General features: G+C 44.5%; 2 protein-coding genes across 5 annotated transcripts in view; one reads left to right on the forward strand and one right to left on the reverse strand.

Moving 5' to 3' along the window:
* The window catches only part of Dnai3 (dynein axonemal intermediate chain 3), a 58,046-nt gene extending 38,882 nt beyond the window's left edge, over positions 1 to 19,164 (reverse strand). The window contains 7 exon segments of the mRNA NM_001134736.1: positions 5,277 to 5,476; positions 6,613 to 6,762; positions 7,667 to 7,771; positions 9,735 to 9,916; positions 13,890 to 13,928; positions 14,303 to 14,389; positions 19,060 to 19,164. Of these exon segments, the coding sequence (NP_001128208.1) occupies positions 5,277 to 5,476; positions 6,613 to 6,762; positions 7,667 to 7,771; positions 9,735 to 9,916; positions 13,890 to 13,928; positions 14,303 to 14,375 (749 nt within the window). The 5' untranslated portion in view covers positions 14,376 to 14,389; positions 19,060 to 19,164.
* Mcoln3 (mucolipin TRP cation channel 3) overlaps positions 1 to 27,201 on the forward strand; it is a 107,620-nt gene that overhangs the window by 50,508 nt on the left and 29,911 nt on the right. Inside the window, exon 1 of one of the 4 annotated variants that reach the window (NM_001012059.2) lies at positions 21,710 to 21,979. The exons of the other annotated variants lie outside the window; for them this stretch is intronic. The gene's annotated coding sequence lies outside the window, so the exon portion shown is untranslated. Of the gene's footprint in view, positions 1 to 21,709; positions 21,980 to 27,201 lie in introns of those variants that run through there. 4 annotated transcript variants of the gene reach the window in all.

The raw sequence follows: 27,201 nt of genomic DNA on the forward strand, positions 1-27,201 counted from the left end.
AGGTTATACCGGGGTTAAAAGTCTATTTCTATGACAGTGGTGTCAGAATATTTATATCAAAATATTTTATCTAAGTATTTTTCTTTATCATAAAATCAATATTGATTACCAAAGTTTACATGTACATTTCTCCAACATAACAATAACAACAACAACAATAATAATAACAATAATAATAATAATAATAATAATAATAATAATAATATAAGAGGCCCTGGAGCTGATAGAATGTGTGGAAAACCATGAGAGCTAAGAGGAGAGCATGGTGAAAGTAATTATATTCTTATGAAACCCAGGACTATGGACAGCGTGCTCTTGCATTAAAAATAGCCTTAAAGGGTCTTAGGTTGTAAAATCTGATTTGGAAATTATTTTATAATATTATAGAAGAAGGCTGGAGAGAAGGCTCAGCGGTTAAGAGCACTGACTGTTCTTCCAGAGGTCCTGAGTTCAATTCCCAGCAACCACATGGTGGCTCACAGCCATACTCTGTAATGGGATCTGATGCCTTCTTCTGAAGTCAGCTACAGGGTGCTTATATATAATAAATAAATAATTCTTTAAAAAATAGTATAGAAGAGTTGTAAGAAGAATTAATTATAAAGAAATTCCTATATGTCCTTTACCCAGATTCCCTGATATTTGTCAAGTTTACTTTTCTTTCTCTTTAAGTCGATATTTATAGTATTTACCTCATTCTCCCTCTTTTCTCTCTCCTCTAGTTTATCCAATCAGTTTCTCTCTCTCTGTCCTTCTCTGTCTCTCTGTCTGTCTCTGTCTGTCTCTCTGTCTCTGTCTGTCTGTCTCTGTCTGTCTCTGTCTCTGTGTCTGTCTCTGTCTTTGTCTCTGTCTCTCTGTGTCTGTCTCTGTTTCTCTGACTCTGCCTCTCTGCATGTCTCTTCTGTGTCTCTGCATCTCTGTGTCTGTCTCTCTCAGTGTCTCTGTCTGTCTCTGTCTCTGACTCTGTCTGTCTCTCTGTGTCTGTCTCTGTCTTTGTCTCTCTCTCTGTGTGTCTGTCTCTGTCTTTGTCTCTGTCTCTCTGTGTCTCTCTCTGTCTCTGACTCTGTCTCTCTGTGTCTGTCTCTGTCTTTCTTTGTCTCTATCTCTGTGTCTCTCTGACTCTGTCTGTCTCTGTGTCTGTGTCTGTCTCTGTCTTTGTCTCTGTCTGTGTCTCTGTCTCTGTTTCTCTGACTCTGTCTCTCTGCATCTCTTCTGTGTTTCTGTGTCTCTGTGTCTGTCTCTGTCTTTCTTTGTCTCTATCTCTGTGTCTCTCTGACTCTGTCTCTGTCTTTCTTTGTCTCTGTCTCTCTATCTCTCTGTCTCTGTCTCTCTGACTCTGTCTCTCTGTGTCTGTCTCTGTCTTTCTTTGTCTCTATCTCTGTGTCTCTCTGACTCTGTCTGTCTCTCTGTGTGTCTCTGAGTCTCTGTGTCTCTGTCTCTTGTCTCTTTGTCTCTCTGCATCTATCTCTCTGTCTCTCTCTCTCTCTGTTTCTGTTCTGTATCTGTCTCTGTCTGTCTTTCTGTGTCTGTCTGTCTGTCTCTCTTGTACATGTGGATGGTTTAAGTACATGTCCAGGTAGAGGCGTGTATGTGTAGGTGCGCATGCGTGCTGAGACCAGCGATGATGCTGAGTGTCCCACTCTGCCCTATGTGCCCTGTGTGCCTATTCCCCGGAGACATCATCCTCCCCTTCACTTGGAGCTCATTGTTTTCCAGGTAGGCCGGCCAGCAAGCCTCAGCCACACTCCTACCACTGCCCTCCCTCCGGAGAATTGGGGTTTCTGTGCGGGTACTCCTGTGCAGGGCTTTTCCCTGGGTGTTAGTGTTTGGAATCTAGGTCCTCGTACTCACATGGCTCGTTCTCTCACCATCTGAGCCACCTGTCTCCATGGCCCTGTATCTGTGCATTTAGACAAGCACAGTCCATTCCACATCCTCTAGAGGTGTTTGGCAAACGCTACTAAGGCCTAGCTAGTGGCAGAGCCCTAGGCTGCACACACCCTGTAAAGCACAGTGAAGCCTCCATTGCAGAGGTTTACTTGGTCAACGTCCATTCGGTGGCAGGCCCTGCTCTGAGAACGCAAAGCTGGCATTTGTCACACTGGGGCAGCGATGACATCCACATCAATGGAGACATGTTTGTATTCAGTTGGCTTGCCTCCACTGGAAGCATGTCACAGCGTACTGACCGTCATCCTCGGTCTGACTCACTGGTGAGCCTTGCATCCTTGGCCACTATCAAAGTAGACTCCGAGGACAGGCGATCTGGCTTGAAAGTCTGGTTCAATCACTTGCCACGTGACCCTTGGCTCATCCTTTAACTACTCTGAGCCTATTTTCTTGTCTGTGAATGGAAGTCTTCAAAGCATCTCCGAGTCACTGTCAGGGTGTGCTAGGTGAGTCTGTGCGAGCTTTGAAGAGAGCACCCAGAATGCTTAGGGTGCTCAATAGAGTCTGGGGTATTCGTTCCATGTTTATTGAAAACAGCAGTCAATTGCTGCTGTGAGTGGCAAATGGGTTGAACGGCGGTCAGGCAGCAAGGTACCGAGCTTGGAGTCTGAGTAGAACGACATGTTCTTGTTGCCGACCTATGCTGACATCCGTGGCAGCGGGCAGAAGAGTGGTGAGAAGGAATGCTGATTCTGAAACCTGAGACACTTGGGTTTGGATCTCAGGCAGAAATAAAAAAGATGTTCGTGGGTTTATGAAAGTAGCAAGGCAAGTAAGAGACATTCTTATTCTTCAAAATGATTTGTTCTTTTGCTTTTCAGCAAAACTACTCATCAGTACTTCAGGTTAAAACATATTATAGACTTGTTTTTGTGTGTGTGTACATGTCTCATGTGTGTGTCTGAGTGTTGTGTGTGTATGTTGTGTGTGTGTGTGTCTGAGTGGTATGTGTGTGTATGTTGTGTGTGTGTGTCTAAGTGGTGTGTGTGTATGTTGTGTGTGTGTAGGTATGTGTGTGCATGTGTGTGTATGTGTGTGCATGTGGGTGTATGTGTGTATGTTGTGTGTGTGCATGTGTGTGTTGTGTGTGTGTGTAGGTATGTGTATGTGTTTCTGTGTGTGTGTGTGTGTGTGTGTGTGTGTGTGAGCCCAGTGTCCTGTGTGTGTATGTTGTGTGTGTGTGTGTGTGAGCCCAGTGTCCTGTGTGCGTTAGGCACTATCACTGAGCAGGTTCACCAACCGAGTTTTCGGTTTTTTATCCTTTTTTGCCTCTGACTGTTTCCTTGTAAGCAGTTGACAGAGCCTCCCTTTGAGGACCACTGTGAGGACTGATTGGGTGTGTTGAAGTCACACCTGGCATGGTGGGAACAGCACAAGTATTGCTTGTCACCTTGTCTTGTTTGGGACAGGGTCACCTTCTAGAGTTTTTAGCGTGGCTGTGACGTCTGGACGTAATGAGGCAACACCAGCATCTCCTAGTCATCTAGTTGAGCCATTCGAGTTCCTTCCCCTTATTTCTCTTCTATTTACTCCCTCTCTCCAGAAAAACATCGATCGTTACTTTTATTGGTCAGTGTTTGTTGAGAGCCTACTACATCCAAAGTACAGTGGGTTGGGTCCCTGTTCATTCTGAGTCGATCTCCTTGAGTCGGAACTGGCCTGACTCTTTTGGGATCTGTCTGTATCCTAGATGTCTTAGCTAGGAAGCCATCTCTCCTTTCTGTCTTCGTCTTTCCTCTAGGTGTTACTGGCCTTGACTGGAAGTCTTTTCTTTTCCTCTGCTTTGAGCCTGCCCCTTTTCATCATCCCTACTTTCTTACCCATTTCTCAGCCTGACCTCTAGAGTGCATGTGTCTGTGTCCGGATGTTAATACCACGCTTGCCTGACTTCTGACTTGGTTGACTCGAACCTGAAAAGTATGATTATTGTACATCACGCTTATAACCCTTGATTTTAACGGTCATGAATTCTGTCTGCCTGTCTGTCTGACACTGAACTGAGTGCATCAGCATACTGCGCAGTCTCCCTTCTCTATGTAACTGGCCTTTGAACATTCTGTTTGTCCTGTGCTCCATTTCTTCCCTTCCTCCATTTAAAAAGTACATGCCGGAAGCTGTCCTAGGACCCAGATGTACAGCAGAATAATAAGGACAGAGAGACAGACACAGCTTAAACTCTAAGCATGGTGGGAGAAACGGGACAATGAAAAGTGTGGTCAGAGAGATGACTGCACCATGGAGAAAGATGGTGGGGGTTGGGGGTTAAGACTAAAGGAACGTGTGTGTTTCTATAGGAGGCCAGGGGAATGCCTAATCCAAACAGAGGTCTGAATGCGGAGGAGAGAAGGAACATTCTTCAAGAATACGTATACTGGCCATAAGTGTGTTTGAAAGATTCCAGAACAAGAAGCCAGTGTGGCTGGCAGCAGTGAGCAAGAAGAACTGGAAAAGTAAAGCTGAAGGTTAGGAAGCAGACCCAGGCCACACCGAGTCTTGATGGAGTTTGGAGGGCCTTGGCAGGATATGATCTGAGGTCCATTTTAACAGGATTACTGTGCCTTCATAGAGGTAGGAGGGCAAGCATGGACAACTGTAGCCTCATTAGAAGGATTTACCATAGTCCAATCAAGAGGCAGACCTGATGTGATTGGTCCAGAAGGATAGAAGTGGATACATTTTAGTAATTTAGAGAGATTACTACTACTCACTAAGAGGGGGGTGATTCGGGAGGCCCCAGGCTTCGGGGTATAAACTTAAGTTTGCTTGGGCATTTGAACCTGAGATGCTTATGAGAGTCAAGGAAACAGGCGGATAAATGTGTGTGGAGTTCAGGACTGCTTTTCTGTCTACTCCACTGTGAAAGAAACACAACTTTAGATGCTATTCAAAAGGGCTCTGGATGGAAGTGTCTTGTTTCTTCACAAGGATGATGCTAATCTTGTCAGTGAAGTCAGACAATCTGACTGGAGGTATAAAAACAACCACCACACTGTGGAGGTCCATGCCTGTAACCCGGCATTTGGGAAGCTGAGGCAGGAACATTACCAATTGGGAGTCAATTTGAAATACATGGCAAGTTCCAGGCTAGCCTGGGCTAAATAGTGAGACTCCCATCATAAACAAAGTCTTTGAGCAGGAAGAGATAGCTTCTAAAAGACAATAGTAAGATTCCAGGTGAGAGTCAACCATTTTTCATTTTCCTACTTCGTAGTACTTAGTATATAATTTTATCTCGTTCCCTAAGATTTTAAAAAGAGCGTTATTGGGTAGAATTCAGTCTCCCTGAATCAGATGCATGCCCGTGTTTATTATATATCATCTCATACCATCTGGTCTGTGTGCTTGTGTCCTTGACTTCAGCGATGACTTGCAAGCCAATGTCTTTCTCAACTTGCGTGAGGGTGTAACTTTTATCTGGGTAAGACGTACACTCAATGTAGGCATCTTTTACGCTAGAAGCATTCTGGTCCCTGAAAGTCACGGGTGCACCAAATTGACTCCGTTTCCTAGAAATCATGTAGGTCACCTGCAACACACATAAGCAGCAAAGGAAACCTAACGAGGTCCACAGAGAAAAGTGGACGGCCGTGTGACACAGTGGCAGTGTGCTCAGGCCCTCTCAGAGCCCCTTGGAATCTGGCTGTCCCTCTCCAGTTCCATGTGACTTTTGTTCCCACAGCCTGCAGCCACTACTCCTCAGTGAAGCTATGCTCACCTTGATGGGGGCAAAAAGGACAAGAGGTGATGGGGGTGGGGGTGGGGTGGGGTGGGGAAGGTTTACATCTGGACCAGCAAGAGACGGGTAGGAGGCGTGTGGAAGCCCACCTTCTATTTGGGATAACCCTGAGTGTAATGGTATTTCTGAGTTCCTCTAGGAACTCAAGACAAAGCCTTCCCTCTAGAGACTATGGCCAACTTGTCCCCCTACCCCAGGCCAGCACCTTCTTAAGTCATTTGTTCCCCAACTGTGCTCATTTCTAACTGCTGTCATAGCCAACTACCTCAGCTAGGGTGACTTAAAACAGGGAGGTGGGGGTTCAGTCTTACAGCTGTGGAGGCAAGACACCTGAGACTGTCTGGGGGATCCTGCTGAGGGGCAGTGGGGAACTCCACCTTGCTTCTTTGCCATGCCTGGTGCCAGCTAGTAATCGTCATTGTTCCTTGACCATAAACAGACTCACCCTCAGATCTCTACAGTCTTTGAGCAGGCATGTGTGCTGGGGACTGAACCCAGGGCTTTGAGGGCTAACGGTCCCATTCTCTTTCTTATGGCATCTTTGTCTACATCTGGATGTAATCAATTTCTCATGGACACCAATAAAAGCAGATTAGGGGCTTATTCTTCTTGTGACCTCATTATAGCAAACTAGATTTGCAAAGACACCCCCCCCCCATACCAGGAGTGCCACACTCTAGGGAACTAGGGGTCAAGAGACTTTATGCTGTCCTTTTTTGAGAAACAGATTCAATCGTGATGGCTGCCCAAGAAAGAGACCATTCTTCTATTAGGAACCAGTAACAACACCCCCACCCCCAAATTAAGAAAACAAAACAAACTTGCACTTTCCCATAGCACATACAGCAAAGTTTAGAGCCTCTCTGGAAAGAACAACATCCAGGTAGAGGAAGGTAAAGACTAGAAGGCACCGTGAAGACACTGACCCGCTTTTTCGATTCTTGGACGGACTCCTCCTCAATTTCTTTCTCACTGCCCAAAGATATCCACGGCTTGGAGACTGGTGGCTTGTAGATATACACGTCTTCTGGAACATGCTCCTTGAGATCTTCTTGTTCCTCTGGTATTTCTGGTGCCTAGAGAGGAACCAAAGAGATGCTAGCGCACATGGCTTCTCACATGTGTGCGTCTCTCACAGAAAACCAGACTTTCATGGGGGAGCATGGGGTGCTTCCCATGTTCTCATCATCCTATGCTTTCAGTAGGGAACTAAGCCACAAAGCGGGAGGGGTTGGAGAGGAATAAAGAATTAAAAAGACAGACACCAGGATACAGGGAGATGACAAGGTAAGATGAAGGTGGGGAGGAAGAGGAGAACACCCCACATGTTAGGAAAGCATCATTTACTGACTGTCTTTGCAAATCATACAGATTAAATCATACAGGTTAAAATATGAAGCTCGGTGTCCCTGAGTTCATGAAGGGTTATAAGAAAAAAGTGTATATATGTAAATATGTATATAAGTGTGTGTCTGTGTGTCTGTGTGTGTGTCTGTGTGTGTGTCTATCTGTCTGAGTGTGTGTGTGTCTGTCTGTGTGTGTGTGTTTGTGTCTGTCTGTCCGTCTGTGTGTGTCTGTCTGTGTGTATGTCTGTCTGTGTGTGTCTGTGTGTCATATGTGTCAGTGTGTGTCTGTGTGTCATTGTGTCTGTGTGTGTCTGTCTGTCTGAGTGTGTGTGTGTGTCTGTGTGTCATATGTGTCAGTGTGTGTCTGTGTGTCATTGTGTCTGTGTGTGTCTGTCTGTCTGAGTGTGTGTGTGTGCGTGCGTGCGTGTGTGTGTGTGTGTGTGTGTGTCGAATTCTATTTGGGAGAACCCAGAGATATGATTTGTCCTCTCAAGTTCCTTTACAGGTTCAGGGCAGTGCCCCCCATTCTGGAGCTGAACGGCTCGGGGAGCAGAGCCATGTCTAGGGTCTTAGGGTGCTGCCAGCGCACTGCTCCCTCCAGCAGCCGGCCTGCAAGGCCTTCGGATCTACTTACCTTTAGAAAGTTTTCCTTGCCTTCCTCTGTTCCAATGAGGTAAAAGTTAAGTCCATATTTGAAATCTTTGTCATATACGAGGAGGAGCTCCTCCCCCGGGTACTCCTGTAGGAGTGAATCAGCAGGGGCGAGGGTTAGGGCTCATTCAGTTGGAGTTGCTGCCAACGCCTGGAATGTAAACCTGCTCATAATCTGCCTTCTAAACCCAACTCCCAAATTACTCCATTAAAAACACAACCGGTCCATGGAAATTTTACCATGTGCTAAAAAAAAAAAAAACAGATTTATTACTTTTCATTTTACAGGCGTAGGTGTTTTGCCTATTCACTGTATTTGTTAAACCATGTGTGTGTCTCATTTCGGGGCAGTCAGAAGAGAAAGCTGGATCCCCTGGAACTGGAGTTAGCTGGTTGAGAGGCACCATGAGGATGATGGGAACCGGTCCTCCTTTGGAAGAACAGTCAGTATTCTTAACAGCCAAGTCATCTCTCCAGCCCATGAACCATATGATTTGATTTTTAACAGAAAGAGGGAAACATCAGGTTTGAGGAAAATGGCCCCATTGTGTCAGTGGGTTGGCCTGATGCTGCCTATATTCTAATGCTAATTTGGTCCCCAAACTGGTTGCCCTAGAGATGAGAGAGTCACAAGTAGATGCTAGCTTCTCCTTGCCCCAAGTTAGTTGTGATTGGTAAATGAAGACGCCAATAGCTGGGCAGAAGAGACATACATGGGGCTGAGGTTTTGTGGACTTAAGTCAGAGGGAGGATGGCAGCAAGGAAAGAAAGGAGCAAGGAAGCCACCATGAGGTAAAGGAAGAGGAGGAGAGGAGAGAGGAGAGAGGAGAAAGGCCACAGGATAAAGGTCGAGAGAGTGTGGCCGGAGGGCTGCCCATTTGGAGTTATGAGCAGTCCAGGTGGAACATAGTTAATCGTAAGTGATAACTTGGGGTTATTGATAAGAATGTGGATTCTAAGAGTATGGAGGGCAGACAGCTGCCCACTACTGTGCATTGAAAGGACCCCTCGGCCAAGATTATAAAGTGTCTGCTGTGCACGGACCTGAGTTCAGATTCCTAGGATCTGTGATCTCAGGGCTGTGGTCGGGGGAGACAGGAGGTTGTCTAAATTTACTGGTCAGCCAGGCTAGCCTAATTGATGGATTCCAGGTTCAGTGAGTGGCCTTGTCTAGAAAACTCAAGTGGAGTGCTGTTGAGGAAGATGCCTGAGGCTGCCCCCTGAACTTATAGAGATAAATGCACGCACACACACACACACACACACACACACACACACACACACACACCTCCATACACACACCCAAACCTCCATACACACACACACACACAAACCTCCATACATACACATACCTCCATATACACCCCCCACACACATACACACACACCCCTCCACAACACATGCACACACACACTTGCACTGGCACCCACAGAAGTATATGTACCTATTTCAACACACACACACACACACACACACACACACACAAACACCCCTCCATACACACACATATAAATACACACCTCTTTACATACACACACCCCTCCACAACACATGCACACACACATGTACCTGTACCCACAGAGGTATACTTACCCACTCTAATACACACACACACACACACACACACACACACACACACACACACACACACACGGAAAAAATAAGGAAGGGTGAGTATTGTTTGGTGGTGTAATCTATATGGTAGGAAACAGAACAAGACAAACAATGAACTAAATGGTTTAAAGTAGTATAAGAAAAATATTTTGAGACAGGATCTTAACTTTGTAGCTCAGGGTGGCTTTGAAGTTGTTATATACTCCACGGTGGCCTCAGACTTGTGATCCTCTGGCCTCGGCCTCCCAAGTGCCACCATGCCCAGCTAGATCGCTATTCTAACGGGGGTAGCCCTTTCATGTGCGCCCCTCATACCAGACTCCCAGGGGCTGAAGGTAAAGGGATGACAGCATTGAACACAAAACCTTCCTACCTCGTGTCGTATTCTGAGAAATTCTTGAGTTAGGACTGAGAGCAAAGAGCAAGATTATATTTACCAGGACAATTTTTTTGACTGGGTGGAAGTCAGATACTGCGGCTCGGTTTTGCAAGTCTGCCAAGATATCTTCTTTTTTGATGAGTTTATATGTTTGCTCATCTGTCATATCTTCATCTATTCGACAGTTGAATATTTCCTGGGTCTTGGCAGTTAATACTAACGGGTAAATCTCCGGATGGCCTGTGAACACAGAGTAGAATTTGGACATTAAATACAATTTAAACTACTAGCAACAGAGGGGTTGGGGATTTAGCTCAGTGGTAGAGCGCTTACCCAGGAAGCGCAAGGCCCTGGGTTCGATCCCCAGCTCCGAAAAAAAGAACCAAAAAACAACAACAACAACAACAAAAAACTACTAGCAACAGGAAATGCTTGATTAATTTTAAATAATTTTCTTGCTTAAAAAAATATTGAGACTTAGAAGAAAGACAACCAAGTGCCTACACCGGCCATGAGGTGGGAGCCACCATGATGGTCGAGTCTGTGATGGAGGAATGGACGAGATGGGGAGTGCAGTAGAGAGATGATGGAGAGAGCAAAGCCGAGTGGCTCATGCACTGTGGAGAGAGGTGGGACTGGACACAGTGGAGATGAGGGAGCCTGTGCCACCATCTGAGGCCATGGAGATGTCCAGGTCTGGGCTGCTACCAGGGGCCACGTCTGAGTCCCTGTTCCTATCATAGCCAGGATCCTTTTCATGTCTGAAGCCCCATGTTACCACTAAAGGCCATGAGGAAGTGCCTGGTCTGGGCTGGTGCCTGAGGCCATGTTGATGTATGAGGGTTGTACTGAGCTGGCCCAGTCCCTTGCCTGTCAATAACTCTCTTGCCTTGTACACCCAAGGACCTGAGTTCTATCTGCAGCACCCGTGCAAAAGGTGGGCATGTTGGGGTACCCTTGTAATACCAGCAACTTTGAGATGGGAGAGAGAGACAGGCTGTAGGATGATGTCATTATGCAGGTGAAGGCAGGTACAAGGTAGAAATGAGGCCTGTCATTGGACAAGAAGGAAGGATGGGTGGGAGAAAAGTTGTAGAGAGGAGGAGGAGACTGGAGGACGGGAGAGAGCAGCCGAGAGAACATGGCAGCAGATGTTAAAATTCCTCTCTGCACATATTACAGGTTGTTATGATTATTCTTAAGGGATGGATGTGTACAGGGCTTTGTGTGTCTAGATGAGCAAATTTTATGTTATTTAAGTGGGCAATTATATCTTATCAATTGTATCAGAGGCTATTGTGTTGTGTGTTCTTTCATGTGGTGATTTAATTGAGTTCAAGGGAGTGCATGGTGGCAGGACACTGGGCAGCCACAGAATTGGGATGTGTATGTCTGGCATGGTGGCAACCTGCCTTGGGAACTAGATGTGTAGAAAGATTATTGACAGGCTCAGAGAGTAGTCATTGGCAGTGTGATATGGGTTAGAGCTAAGCTGGTGAGACATTTTGCTGACTGAGATGAAAATATCTAACAGATGCCATGAGGCACTATGGTGTCAGACCTAGTGCAGGAAGCCTTTTATTTTAATTTTACCGCAACAACAGGCTAATCCTGGAGCTCCTTGGCTACCCAGCCTCATCTACTTGGAGAGGTCCCAGGCCAAGGAGAGATCCCATCTCAATAAAAGATGTAGCAGGTGGCTGAGGGTGTCCTCTGAATTCCACATGCAAGCACACATGTGCACACACATGTACCCACTCATTCACAAACGTGCATGCGTGCGTGTACGCACACACACACACACACACACACACACACACACAAAAAATCTTGATCTGAATAAAAAAACCCTATGGCTTATTTACATCCTTCAGGAAACATCTTAATAACATTTTGCTCTATTCATCCCATGTAGAACTCTTAAGAAATTCTGCTTTTAACATTTTACTGTGACCTCATATGTACTTCTACTAGGACATTACATAACATGTCTGAAACACTATTTTAAATTAGTTTGTTTCTGTAACATAACATTCAACCTTGTTCTTACTGGGGAATGCTCAGTTTTTCTTATTTGTTTCTTATTTTGTTACTCTTACAGACTAAGGAAGGCCTGTGAATTGTTCTTGTGTTACAAACTATGTTCTTGGGATAACTTTAGAAGTGAAGGCACTGGTCTAGAGGTATGGAGGCTTTCTTTCAACTTCTATTGCTCTCCCTGATCTTCTTGTTTCTACCTCCCACCCTGGACCAGACCCTAGCAATGGGCTGTTCTGAGTGGGAAGAAGTAACAGGGGCGAGGAAGCATTTTGCCAACCTCCAACAACAACAAAAGTAAGATCTGGAGCAGGCTCTCACACTGTAACATTCCAGGCTGTCCTAGAATTCATGTTGCAAACCAGGTTGGTTTTGAGGTTATTCTCCTAACTCAAGATTGTGTTTCATGTTTCTTGCTTCCACCAGATACACATTTCTGATTCTACTGGCCTGGTATTTTTTATAACAATGGTTCATTTACACTAATTGGACATTTTAAAAGGCAATTTAAAAATAGGATTTAACATTTCCTTACGCGGAATTTAGTGAGCGTTATAGACTTATTGTTGCTGAGGTAAGCTGGTGATGTTCACTGTGAATAAAAGGCAGCCGACAGAATACGTATATCCTGTCTAGTTCAGGCCCTGACCCAGCACTACAGACTGAATGGAATGGGGCAAGACCCAAGGATGCTGCCAACCCACAGGGGCTGTGGTGAAACTGAGTGAGAAGGGCTTCTCATTAGGTTTTAAGCTGTGAGGTCAGCAGGCAGAGGCACTCATTGAACCTAGAGCTTAGTGACATGTTGTCTGCTTCCAAGAGACTGAGGAAGGCCTGGGAACAGAGGAGGAGGCTGAGGTTTCACTCGGGTGTTAGCTACGGGGCCGTTGGCTACGAGCTCAACAAAAATGAGCTGATATCAGATGAACACTGCCTTTGAGCTACAGTTTGGAATAAGCGATTCTGGAGGAAGCCATAATTTATAGGCCTCCCACAAAAGAGCTTTCAATACTCTCATGATAGGGTAGAGGGTATGTGTGGTGTGTGTGTGTGTGTGTGTGTGTGTGTGTGCACAGCAATGTATGATGTATGTGTGGGGGTGTGGGTGCACAGCAGTGTAGAATGTATATATGTGGGTGTGAGTGCACCTCAGTGTATGATGTATGTGTGGGGGTGCACAGCACTGTATGATGTGTGTGGGGGTGCACAGCACTGTATGATGTATGTGTGGGTGAGAATGCACAGCAGTGTATGATGTATGTGTGGGTGAGAATGCACAGCAGTGTATGATGTATGTGTGGGTGAGAATGCACAGCAGTGTATGATGTATGTGTGGGTGAGAATGCACAGCAGTGTATGATGTATGTGTGGGTGAGAATGCACAGCAGTATATGATGTATGTATGGGTGTGAACTCACAGCAGTGTATGATGTATATGTGGGTATGGGTACACAGCAGTGTATGATGTATGTGTGGGTGAGAATGCACAGCAGTGTATGATGTATGTGTGGGTGAGAATGCACAGCAGTGTATGATGTATGTGTGTAGGTATGAGTACGCAGCAAGCTTTGGAGATCAAAGAACAACTGTGAAGTTGGTTCTCTCCTTCCACGTTATTTTGCAATTTTTAGTATTTTAAAGATTATTTATTTTTATTTTATGTGTACAGGTGTTTTGCCTGCATGTACACCACGCTGTGTACCAGGTGCATGTGGTGCCCTCAGAAGCCAGAAGAGGGCATCAGATTCCTCTGCAACTGGCATTACAGATGGTTGTGAGCCACCTTTTAGAAGAGCTTCTGGTGTTCTTAAACAGGGAGCCATCTCTCCAGACTCCCCTTCATTTTGGGGGGTTCCGGGGGATCAAACTCAGGTTGTGAGGTTTGTCTGGAATGTGCTGTATCTATGGAGCCACTGCTAACCCTTAATTCTCTCAGTAGATTTATTGTTAAAAGGATTGTGTTGTCTAAATCTATTTCTCAGTTTAAGTTCAGCTTTCTGTTTGTTTTTGTTTTTGCATTTGTTTTTTTAATTCTTTATTTTAAAAATTCAAGGCCAAGTGTGTGGATGCAATCCAAACACTCTGGTAAGGCAGAGGCAGGCAGAACTGTAGTTTGGGGGCTTGTTCGGGCCGCACCGTGAGGCTCTAGGAATCAAACTTGGTTATTTCCACTTACCCATGCTCTCCATGTTCATTGGCTCCTCTTCTTCTGAAACTAAAACACAAAGAAACATCAGCTTCACCTTAAGAAGCACGTTGTCTCACTTGGTTATGATATTGTAAAACACCAGAACATAGCATACAGATACAGACATGGACTGGAGAACTCAAGTGCCCGGTGGCCAGCTGCAGACGAAGCAGGCAACTGTCTTTCTCACGGTCATCCTCAGTGATGCAGGTGCCGTGGCATTTCACTAATATTGGAGTGAAGCAAGTGGGGAATGCTAGCCTCTGAACATTTGATACTGCAGTGTCTGACTTCACAGAAGTGAAAATGTTTCGTTTTACCTTATAAGTCAAGCCACAGTACACATTGTATAATACATGACAACAGCAACAGTCAACAACCACCACCGCCATCAATCCTACCAAGCGACTGTTGCTTCGTCTTCTTTTTGCCCTTTCTCTGACCCTTGGGGCTCTTCTGTGCTTTTGGTGCCATGGCTCCGATGTAGGCTGCAAAGAGAGAAATCGTTATCAAATCCTTGCTTATGCTATCGGGTGTGAGGATCCCTATTTCCTAGGTTTGGGCCTGGACTGGATCCACAATCTGTTCTCAGGACGGGCTCCTGTACCGAGACTAAAGGTTTTAGCACAGCAGCAATGTGATTGATCCTGTTTCTACGGAGCTGTTGGCCGAGGTGCATCACCACCGTCTCTGTTTCACGGGGGTGCAGCTTTCTGCAGGTGCTCAGTGCTACCAGGTGCGTCGTCTCCTCACAGGTGTGTGCTGTCTCCTCACAGGTGTGTGCTGTCTCCTCACAGGTGTGTGCTGTCTCCTCACAGATGTGCCTAAAGTCCTTGGGATGAGTCCAGCCCACAGCATGCACATCTGAAAGTAATCTTAACTCGTGGGTGTGTGACGTGCACACCTGGACATGATTTTTTTTTCAATGAAATTATTTTCTTTTCTTTTTTTTTTATTAACTTGAGTATTTCTTATATACATTTTGAGTGTTATTCCCTTTCCCGGTTTCTGGGCAAACATTCCCCTCCCCCCTCTCCTTTTTTATGGGTGTTCCCCTCCCCATCCTCCCCCCTTGCTGCCCTCCCCCCAACAATCTAGTTCACTGGGGGTTCAGTCTTAGCAGGACCCAGGGCTTCCCCTTCCACTGGTGCTCTTACTAGGATATTCATTGCTACCTATTATGTCAGAGTCCAGGATCAGTCCATGTATAGTCTTTAGGTAGTGGCTTAGTCCCTGGAAGCTCTGGTTGCTTGGCATTGTTGTACATATGGGGTCTCGAGCCCCTTCAAGCTCTTCCAGTTCTTTCTCTGATTCCTTCAACGGGGGTCCTATTCTCAGTTCAGTGGTTTGCTGCTGGCATTCGCCTCTGTATTTGGTGTATTCTGGCTGTGTCTCTCAGGAGAGATCTACATCCGGCTCCTGTCGGCCTGCACTTCTTTGCTTCATCCATCTTGTCTAATTGGATGGCTGTATATGCATGGGCCACATGTGGGGCAGGCTCTGAATGGGTGTTCCTTCTGTCTCTGTTTTAATCTTTGCCTCTCTATTCCCTGCCAAGAGTATTCTTGTTCCCCTTTTAAAGAAGGAGTGAAGCATTCACATTTTGATCATCCGTCTTGAGTTTCATTTGTTCTAGGCATCTAGGGTAATTCAAGCATTTGGGCTAATAGCCACTTATCAATGAGTGCATACCATGTGTGTTTTTCTGTGATTGGGTTACCTCACTCAGGATGATATTTTCCAGTTCCAACCATTTGCCTTTAAATTTCATGAAATCATTGTTTTTGATAGCTGAGTAATATTCCATTGTGTAGATGTACCACATTTTCTGTATCCATTCCTCTGTTGAAGGGCATCTGGGTTCTTTCCAGCTTCTGGCTATTATAAATAAGGCTGCGATGAACATAGTGGAGCACGTGTCTTTTTTATATGTTGGGGCATCTTTTGGGTATATGCTCAAGAGAGGTATAACTGGGTCCTCAGGTAGTTCAATGTCCAATTTTCTGAGGAACCTCCAGACTGATTTCCAGAGTGGTTGTACCAGTCTGCAATCCCACCAACAATGGAGGAGTGTTCCTTTTTCTCCGAATCCTCGCCAGCATCTGCTGCTGGACATGATTTTTAAATGAATGTAATTTAAGTCACACAGGCCTTAGCATGTGACCATGTAACCATTAAGACCTCATTTGCGACACCCCAGAGTGCTTTCGTGGGATGTTAACACTGGACGAGGTCATCTGCATGATATTTGAGTCCCTGGTATCCATAGATGCATCCTATTAAGTGGTCAAAACTGTGATTTCAGAGTCAGGTATAGTGGCCAGACCTAAAATTACAGCACTCGGGAGGCTGAATCAGGAGGGTTGCCATGTATCTGAGGCCAGCCTGGGCTACAGTGTGGGACAAGTGGTTTTTCTGAGTCTATGCATTAGGATTTGAAAACAGTCTCTGCTTTCAGCTGAATGGTCCTAGGCAAACTGCAGACCTTCTTGCCTTCTGTTTATTTCTTTTTTTTCATGGGGATAATAAAGTATACTTCACAAGGTGGATATGAAGCTTCAATAAAAATAATTAAAAAAATCACATCATCATTAAGTGCTTAAGGAAGGGTTTGTCTTATTTTAGCAAATTAACATCAACACAGTCTGAGCGTTATTTTATAGCTGACGGCTAAAACAACACCAGGTCTTGTTACTGTTTAGTCCCTTCATTGCAAAATCTTAACCGAAACATGGGTGTCTGTGTGCTTGTCTATAACTCTCTCTCTCTCTCTCTCTCTGTCTCTCTCTCTCTCCCCCTCTCTGTCTCTCCCTGTCCCTCTCTCTGTCTCTCTCACCATTTTGCTTTATTACACTGTAACATCTTTCTTGCATGCACTGAAGCACTGAAAACATTATTTTCATCATTGTGTATGTGTGTACACGCATGAAGTGGGTGGGGAGGGGCGCTGTATGTGCGACTCTGCTTGTGAGATACTCAAAGGACAACATTTGTCGTTTCTCTCTTTCCGCCATTACTTGGGCTCTGGGGATCAGCCTGTCAGGCTTGCAAAGTGAGCACGTCTCATGCTGAGCCTGGAAAGTCCATCATGTGTGCATTTTTAAACAATAATAATTATCAGTCACACTTACAGGTGTTTATGCCAGTCGGTCTGAAGAATTTCATGTGCATTTTAAGTTCAATGATTTTTTTTTTATTTTTTTTATTTTTTTCGGTCTGCGGCAGGATTTTCCTATTTGCCTACTGACACTGGCTTTGAATTTAAGGTATTTCTGCCTCTGATTTTCTGTGAACTTAACCTCCGTCACATGTTATTATTACGGTTAGTTCCTCACTCTGTGAGGTCAGGTCATTGGTGTGGGGACATGGAGAGCGGTGGGCATACTCTTAACCTCCACATTACAGCATCCTTCGATTGTTGTTTCATTATAAATATACCTCGACTAGGGTTTCTATTGCTGTGATAAAACACCACACATAGCCAAAAGCAAGATGAGGAGGAAAGGGTTTGTTTGTCTTACACTTCCACATCACAGTCCATCATTGAAGGGAGTCGGGGCAGGAACCTGTAGGCAGGAGCTGATGTAGAAGCCAGGGAGGGGTGCTGCTTACTGGACTGCTCAGCTTGCTTTCTTAAAGAACCCAGGACCACCCACCCAGGGATGGCCCCGCCCACAATGGGCTGGACCCTCCCTACATCAACCACTAATTAGGAAAATGCCCTACAGCAGGATCTCACTGAGGAATTCTCTAGACGGAGGCTTCCTCCTCTCAGATGACTCTAGCTTGTGTCCAGTTGACTTGAAACTACCCAGCACGCCAATAGGACCACTTAAAACAATGCTCTTGGTCGACAGAGGTACAATTTATGCTTTGATCAATGTTTTATAAGTCTAACGTTTCTGGAAATGTCTATTCAGTTTCTCCCTTTCTTTCCCCCACCCCCGCCGCTACCCTGTGTGCACAATGTTTTAACTTGAGCCACCTCGTTTGTTCAAGTTTCTACCTTTTTAAGTATTCTGCAATAAATGGCTCTCTCGGTTTTTCAGATGGAGTATTCTTCATCTCGTTCATAGATTCAGGACGTGGGCCTCATTTTCTTTTGAAAGATTTCTCGTCACTTTATTCCTCTCCATTTTCTATGCCAGTTTCATTTGGCCCAAACATACTCAACAACACTTTAAACATCGCCTGGCTTCACACAGCTGCAACCCAGTTACAGAGGTTCGTGCTCCTGTGCAATCTGTGCACACACACACACACACACACACACACACACACACACACACTACAGCTACCACCATTACTGTTCATTGCATATTTTATACAACGAATACTGTTATTCTTATATGCATAAAATGATCAAATTTCTTCTTTTATACAAAGACATTCTCCTCCAGTGTAAGAGCGACGTCACTCAAATGCAGATTCCCTAAGACCCCTTTACTTCCCAGGAGTGGATTTTGCAATCTTAGAAGCATTTGTCAGAAGCTAATGCTGCTCTGGCGGTCTGCCTTCTCTCTCTGCCTCAATCAGTCTCGTTCTGATATATTCCAGTGGTGCTGTGAGGAGCTGACACAGGACCGGTCTCAAACACAAGGCTGCCTGAAGGGCTGCTGTGGATTCACTCAGCGTTCAGCATTACAGTTCCTCCAGGGGAAGAGAAGTCGCTCTGAGCAGCAATTAAGTCCCAGATATGCTAATCACTAGGGGAATAAGATCAGAGCCCTCCGTCAAGAGTTTATGTTCTCGGTTCCTCTTTTTGGTTAGCCCTCCCCCATCCCCCAGTGATCCGCTTCAGTCCACAGTAATCCTCTACTGTGTTGATGAGTAACCAGGAGCACGTCATTCTCATATTCACTTATGCATAATTTATTGAGCTCCCGCTGCGTGCCAAGCAATGCGAGAGCTAGAACAAGGCGGCACGGGTTCCGGATATTCTTAGATGCCGTTAACTGCTCTCTCTTAGCTGTTTTTGTCTCACTGGCTCTGGCAGCGAACTTGTCGAAAGTAGTGAAAAAATATCTATTTAGTAGAGTCCACCTCCACTAGCACTGTCAAGGATGTTTCCGAACGCCCTTGATATGGTAATGAGATATTTAGTCTCTCCCCTCCCTCCCCCCCTACCGCCTCCTTTCCCGGTCTGAACCGCCCTTACCTGGAATCACTAAAGGGAAAAGAAAGCAGCCTCCTGGCAGTTCCCCAGAGAAACGCTCCTTCGAGAGTAGGAGATGGGAGCCTGACTCTTCTCGCCCAGAAAAATAAATCTCCAATTTCCAACCACAGGTGGCTGGCAGTTGTTGCTAGGACGCGTCCGTTGCTAAGATTAAAAAAAGTCTCTTCTGTTGAGATTGACAGAACCTCTTCACCAATACCGTGTCCTCTCCCCAACAGTTTCCTCTCATAGACGGCTAGTGATTGGTTGCTATGTTGTGACATCACCCAATTTAGGTCTCAGTGACCCCTCTTGACCCAGGTCCGTGCCTTGCCTTGCATCCACTGCAGTGCTACTCAAAGGGAAGTTCTTGTGGGGTGCGGTTGGGCAGCTCCTAGGTCAGCCACCTGAGTGACCTCGGTGTTGAGGGGAGCAGGCTGCACCTAAGGACTGGTGTAAAAATGGAGTATCTTGTGGAAGTTGCATTCTGGTTGTCCTGGACGTCCTTGACTACTGCGGTACATTTTTTTTTTTCTTTTTCTGGTCAAAGAAATTTGTATAGAGTTTGACTCAAGCCGGAACTACAAGTCTCAGAGAGAAAGCTGCTTGGTGGGTTTCTGTTGACTGAAGAATCGTTTCATCTGACTATGGCCCCTCCAGGATATTTAGAGCGAAGCTCACCTCGCCAGTTTTCCTTCTTTTCTTTAAAAGTACAAATTAAAACTGCTAATGTGTGATCTGGCAAAATTTAGTAAAGCAGTGCAGTTGACCACAACAATTGATTTAAAGAGTTTTGTTTAAGAGAGGATCTTACTGCTCTAAGAACTCCCTATGTAGGATGTATGGGTGGATGGGTGGATGGATGGATGAATGGATAGATGCTGCCACAGTTTAACAGAGCCAAGATTAACTTACTGTCTTTAGATATCTTTTAAATTCTCTCTCTCTCTCTCTCTCTCTCTCTCTCTCTCTCTCCTCTCTCCTCTCTCCTCTCTCCTCTCTCCCCTCTCCCCTCTCCCCTCTCCCCTCTCTCCTCTCTCCTCTCTCTTCTCTCCTCTCTTTCTCTTTCTCCCCCCTCCCCCTCCCCTTCCTCCCTCCCTCTCTCTCTTCCTCTCTGTATGTGTTGTGTAGGCAAGTGTCACCATGCATATGTGGAGGTCAGAAGAAAATCTCAGGCATTGGAGTTTGCCTTACACTGGTCGTTGTTTTTATTGTAGGAGCACTGGGATTACGGATGTGCACAACCACACCCAGCTTTACAAGGGTTCCTGGGGAGTCCAGCAGAGTTCCTAACACTTGCTAGGTTCTAAGGCATCTCGAAGCCCTATCAGGTTCCTCTCCTCAATTGACAAAACTAGAAATCTGAGAGCCGTCTCTGATTCCTGTTGCCCTGCCCAGAGCCAACCTATTACTGAGTTTTACCGTTTTCCTCCCTGAATATGTCACTGATAATGACTCTATAGCTGCCTTTCCTTATTTCTGGTGACCTCATCTGTGTCCTAGCCAGTAACAACAGTGCTTGGACACTCACCACCTTCTTCCCCCTAATTCATTTTCTAAGTTACTGTGGAGTGTTTTGAATCAGGGATTCAAGCCTGAGATCACTCTTTTATTGCACGTGTTAGGGTTGTGTGTAAAAATGTGTGCAAAACCCTGAAAGACATCTGGTAGGTAGGTGCCAGGTTCTTTTCGCAACCCCAGGCTCATACAGAGAGATGAGGTAAGGACAGAGCCCTCCAAGTTCTTCTCTGGTCCCCACATGAGCATTTGGTATATGATCCATTCTTGGAAAGGGTTGTTTTGTTTTGTTGTTTTGTTTTTTTTTTTGAGAATTTGACATTCTGCTCCACAATATATATTCATGTTTATGTCGATTTTTAAAATGTGTCAAGTCTCTGTTGACTGAAATAGATATCAAATGGAATGAAAACGAAACACAGGCAGCCATGACACATGCATCCGTTGGTTTTCTGCAGCCCTAACCTTCTGACTCAGGAGACAGTGTGTCCCCGGGGGCCCCTGCTGGCTCCCAAGGATGCCTCTTCCTCTTAAAACCAAGGTATTGCTTCTTCTCCTGCCCCAGGCTGTGGATTCTTCTCCACCTCCACTGTACCATAAGGGCTTTCTGGGCTCCTCTTTCTGGGATCAGCTTAAATGCTGTCTCCTCCGCAAAGCTACGTAAGCAGGTGGCATTCGTCCTTCTTGCTTTTCCGTTTGACTATCATGGTGTGTAGCTGAGGCCACATTACTTGGTATCTCCCCTCTTAACCTTAAGGCTGGGGTAATAGCTCATGTGCTTAAATTGATCCCACCCAACATTGATACATTCATATATAATATAATAAATACATGCATGTTAAATATGTAATATATACATACACACAATATATACATATACAATGTATATATTATATGAATTATATATAAATATATAATGCTTAATTGCTTATTCTGTTAAATGCAGGAGAAATAACAAAGGCTTTTTTGTATTCCTCACATGATATATTTTCCTTTAAAACCATTCCCCACAATCCTGGTGGATTTGAGGACGATCATAATCTTGTGATTCGGCTGAGACATGGGTTTTGCTGTCATCTTTCTTTTAGACATGCCCCAAGGAATGAGTCATAAGTCACAATACCAAGAAAGTAAAAAAAGGAACAGGAAATGTTGAGTGATTTCTTCACGTTGCAGATTCATGATTGACATCTTCTTTGGTGGGTGTGTCCAGCAGACCGGGTGAAGGCGACTAGTGAACACCTATGCACTCTCAGAGGACATGGATTAACTTTGCCTCAAACTTGAATATATTCAAAAAGTAGTTTTAGTTTTGTTAGTTAAGGGAAGAGGCAGCGAGTCACAGAATGACAGTGGGAAATAACGGCTAGAGAAATTTCAAATCGAGTTTACTGCAGAAAATCTGGTAAGTCAGAGATAAGATTGATTTTTACTAATTTTGCTTACTAAAGCATTTCGGCTGGAGGGCTGTGAATGGACGTCTTTGTATCATTGTTTGCATAGGTATGCTTGGGAGAGAGGGCAGGGGAGAAGGAAAGGAGGGGCCTTGTTGGAGCTCTGAGATCGCTTCTAGGTTTCTGGGAAACTAGCCTGTGTCAGAGGGAACAGAGGAACGGTGAATCTCAATCTCACTTCTCAGAAATGAGAAAATCAGAGAGGCCTGATTCAGGGGCAGAGCTGTGCTACTGATGGAAAGAGCCAATTCTAATATAAATATAGTGTGTGTGTGTGTGTGTGTGTGTGTGTGTGTGTGTGTGTAAACATCCACCTGTGCAAGTCCCTTTGTGTGCAGGTGCATGTGTGTGTACATGCATATGCATACATGTGTGCATGCCTGTGTGTATGCATAGAGTCAGAGGATGGTCTTGGATTTGGATCTCTTTCCTCACAAGCCCTCCATAGAGGATTTTGAGACAGCTTATCATAGACTACACTGGCTGACCATAATACAATAGAAATTCATTCATCTCTGCCTTCTCAACACTAGGATCTCTCTCTCCCTCTCCCTCTTCCCTTCCTCCTTCACCCCCCCCCCACACACACTTGCACACCACATGCCTGACCTTTTTAGGTGGGATCAACTTCAGGCCCTCATATTTGCACAGTAAGCACCTTGTCTGCCCCTGTGTATGATCTGAACTGTATGGATAGCAGGTGTCTCCAGAGAGGCCAGTGCGGGAGCTCGGGAGCAAACAGCTTCATATGGAAATGGAGCACACTGTGCTGTGTAAGTCTTCACACTCTCAGAAACAGCTGAGAGGAAGAGAGCCACTGCGTGCTAAGGAGCGACCCTTGGTGTTTATAGGCATTGAGCAGTGGTGAACCATCGCCAGAGAAGTCTAATTATTTTTAACTTTTAGGGCATTTTTGAAAGCTTTTAAAATAACAATACTGCCTTTAAAATAAGAAAATTATGTTTAAGCCAAAATTTGTTATTGCCTGAACAAGTACCATTGACAAGCTAAACTTTCCAGATCTCAGTGCAGGAGTGACGGGGCTTCCCTCAAAGGAAATCAGAAAAAGATGGGGCAAGCCCCTCTTGCAGATCAGAACTCCTCAGCCAGTCCTGGTTCCCACAAAGAACTTTCTATTAAAGAAAGGAAGGGGAGAAGTGGACGAGGGAGTCGAAGGGAGAATGAACTGATTCTTCTCCCTGCCAAGTAGACAACTTTCAATTTAAAATAAAATCTGTGTTGACTAGTTTTGTCATGTGAGGAAACAAGTCATAAGGTTCAATCAAAAGATGGCTTCTCTTCCCCGAGGCTAGCCAATGTTGTTGAACAGTTGCAGCTGTCCCCAAAGTTTCCTAGTTTTGAAAATTATCTTTTTCATTATTTGAAATGTAATCAAGAGAATGTATGTTAGCAAGGGAAATCCATTCCTCCCTGAATCAGGTGATTTTCTTGTTTTGGTGATTAAAAAACAAAACAAAACAAAACAAAAACAAACTCTTACAAAAGCAGTTTGAGAGTGAAAGTGTTTAATCTGGGTCATAGTTGGAGAATACATCAGGGCTGGGAAGATGTAGACTCCCAGTAGTAGTAGTACTCAGTGTAGTCATAATCTGGGTCTTAGTTGGAGAGTACATCAGGGTCGGGAAGGGGTAGACTCAGCTGGTCTGCTACTCCCTTAGTCAGGAAGGAAGCAGAGAGAATGCCGGTACTCAGCGCACTTCCCCAGGACCCAGGTCCATAGAATGATACCACCTACAACTAGGGTGGGTCTTTCCATCTCAGTTAACCTAATCTAGCTCATCTCTCAAGGCACGCCTAGAGGTGTCTTCTAGGTTTCCTAAGCCATTCTTGGGCCTGTCAAGTTGACAATATTGACCACCACATTCCTTATTCCTGTTACATATGTGGTGAATGTGTTTTTATAATATCAGTAAGATCAGATGTCAAATCATTAGCTGTTTTAGACTTCTGGTAGACCTTAATCTGCCCCTTCTTTCTTGACGTTGCTGTGGAAAACTTAGCACAAGAACTCTCTGTGGCTTTTCATAGTGAATTTGTTGTTAAATCAGAATCTTAAATTCTGTCCAAAGTGAGTTCTTTGGTCATGATTAAATGAAAACTTGAATATCAAACCCCACCTTTACCAGGCATTTCTCCAAGATAACAAACACTTATCCAAAATGTGTCCTGTAGATCAGTGCCAACCAAGGGTGTTTGTGTCTAGTCTGTCATACCATGTAATAAGTATTGAAATAAATGTTAAAAATAAATTTATAGAAATTTGAGGGTAACTATATTTGGACAGAGTTGGGGCTTGTTATCCCAGAGAGGCGGTCTTACTGCCTTTGCAGAGTGACTGAGCCCAGTGAGGACTCAGAATGACTCATGCCCTGTCTGCTCCTATAACGGTCTGTACTGTATGGATAGCAGTTTGTATAATAAGATAACTCACTTGTGATGGGAATGAAAAAAAGCCCTTAAACAACATGAGAAGCCCGCTACAGCATCTCAAGCGTCCACTCAAACTGGACCTCCTGAGTCTGCTGACTGCTTCTTTTCCTGCGGTTCTCATCCCCATGGTAATGATTTGATCTTTTTTTTTTAAGATATATTTATTTTATGCATGTGGCTGTCTTCAGACACACCAGAAGAGGACATTGGATCCCATTACAGACGGTTGTGAGCCACCATGTGGTTGCTGGAATTGAACTCAGTACCTCTGGAAGAGCAGTCAGTGCTCTTAACTGCTGAGCCATCTCTCCAGCCCCATGATATGATTTTCTTGATTACTCAGTGTAGGCTTAAGAGTTATTGCTCACAATTGATTTTGTTTCTAGACAGTTTCTTGCTATGTATCCCAGAGTGGTCTCGAACTCCAAATCTTTTAGCTTCCCATCTCTTAGGATTGCAGGTGTGTGGCCCCATGGAGAGGGGAGCTCAGGAGGCCCCATCCCAGCTGGGGAGCTCTGGGCCCCTGATGGCCGTGGAGGCAGAGTATGTTTCTTTGTGTGCATTTCCATGGGTAGGCTGTCTATGCTCCAGTGCATGGTCGCACACCTATACACACTGTAGAGAGCACTAATTGGGCTCCGAGAGTTATGAAGAAGAAGAGAACACGAAGTTGCTGGGGACATATTGGGGTGCTAAGGAGGCAGAGGAGGGATGAATATGATGTAAATATATTGTCTACGCATGATAGTCTCAAAGAATAAATCAAAATAGTATGCAAAACACTATTTCAATCATATATAGTAATCACTATCTTGTAGCCATTTTGTAATGATAATAATTAAAAGAAGGGAACAATGGAAAATAAATTCTCGATAATAGTAAAATAAACACACCAGCACACTGTGTAATTATAGAAAATATTTTCTTTATATCCTTGTTCCAAAAGATATTTTATGTTTGTTGTCTTTGCTTATTTTTTTTTCATAAAAATGAAGACAAAACCACACATGAATCCAGGACCACACAAAGTCAAGATTGTCATTTTCTTCTCCTTGAAAACCTTATCCTACTAGAGAGTTTGCAAGGGTGACGCCCTTGCATGGAGCTGCCATCTCCTCTGATATTGACATTCTCTTTGTGAAGCCTTCCAAAAGGGGTCCTCCTAAGTCTGTGTTACAGTTACCTTCTCTTCAAAAATATAATACATTTGAAAAGACAGGAAGTGACGAGAATGTGTCATTTGTCACTCTTGGACGGTGTATTAGTTGGTGTTCTGTTGCTGCGATAAGAACACCATGACCAAGAGACTTACAGAAGAATTTACTTTGGGGTTGGGGATTTGGCTCAGTGGTAGAGCACTTGCCTAGCATGCGCAAGGCCCTGGGTTTGGTCCCCAGCTCCAAAAAAAAAGAATTTACTTTGAGCAAAAACTGACATCTCAACGATATTGAGTCTTAACAATTCATGAACGTGGTTGATTTTCCCATTCACTTTGATTGTCTAAAAACCAAGCCTGAACACCTCTAGGCACATAAAATATGAATGTTTTACATGTGTCATACTAATTGATGGTCACCGTTCCATTCATTAGGCAGATTAGACATGAAAGGAAGCGGAGAGTGGGAGGGAGTAAATGATTTAGTACAAAGAAGTCAAGAAGTGACAGAAGAGTTTGGACCCTCCCTGAGCTGACTCTAAAACCTGGTGTTTTGCTCCCTAGTAGACAGCTCAGCGGCTGTAGGGCCAAGGAAAAGCCATTGCGTATTTCTGCAAACCTCTCCAAAATTCAGATTGTCTCTGAACAATTGTGCATTTTGAATACTTGCTACAATGGTAACTTCAGCTACTGTTGTAAGACGGCTGTGTTAAACTGTGCAGAGACACAGGGGCATTAGAGATGATTATTCTCCCAGACTGCACTTGAGAATACAGTGTGCCAGTTATATCCTCCGAGTATCCAGCTTGTCTGTACAGCACGCTGGGGATTCAGGTTAATGAACCGAATAAGCTTGGCGTACTCCACTGCAAGACAAATCTACAAAACACTTCCACACATAAAAAGGCACAGGAGGCGGCAGTTCCATTTATAAATGGCCTGTGTCAACTGATCTAGGAGTTGAAAAAAAAGTTTGGCAAAATGGTCTGTCTGCTCCAGATATAGTTTATAGAATACTCCATTAGAAAATCATACTTATTTTATAATAAAAAACTATGGTTTTAGGGGAAGGCTTGAACACGATTGCCCACTACCACAAATTATGCATTTTCCCTCATTTGGGGGAAGTCACAAGGGCCAAAACATCTGAAATGCAGTGGATAAGCCTGGGAAAAAATACCTTCTTGATTATGGTATCTTCCCTCCTGGGTAAGTATTCATGCCCCAAGATAATAAAAATAAAATAATAGATTAAAACAAATCTCAAGCGATTGTAACTAAAACTAGCCAAAGTTCTTGCTGTCCGTGATATGTACTAGAGCCAATAGTAAACGTTTCAAAAGCATTCGTGAAGAAAAGACTTCTTCTAAAGTCCGCTCCCAAGCATTTGCACTAAGGATTTACTATTATTTTTACGTGTATAAGTGTGTTGACTTTGTGTGTGGATGTGCACCTGAGTGTCTACCTGGTGTTCCTCAGAGGTTAGAATAGTACACCTGGTACCCTGGAACTGGAGTTACAGACGTTGTAAGCTACTAACGGATTCTGGGAGTCAAACTTGGATCC

Source organism: Rattus norvegicus, chromosome 2 (assembly GCF_021556685.1).
Source record: "Rattus norvegicus strain SHRSP/BbbUtx chromosome 2, alternate assembly SHRSP_T2T, whole genome shotgun sequence".
Classification (NCBI taxonomy): domain Eukaryota; kingdom Metazoa; phylum Chordata; class Mammalia; order Rodentia; family Muridae; genus Rattus; species Rattus norvegicus.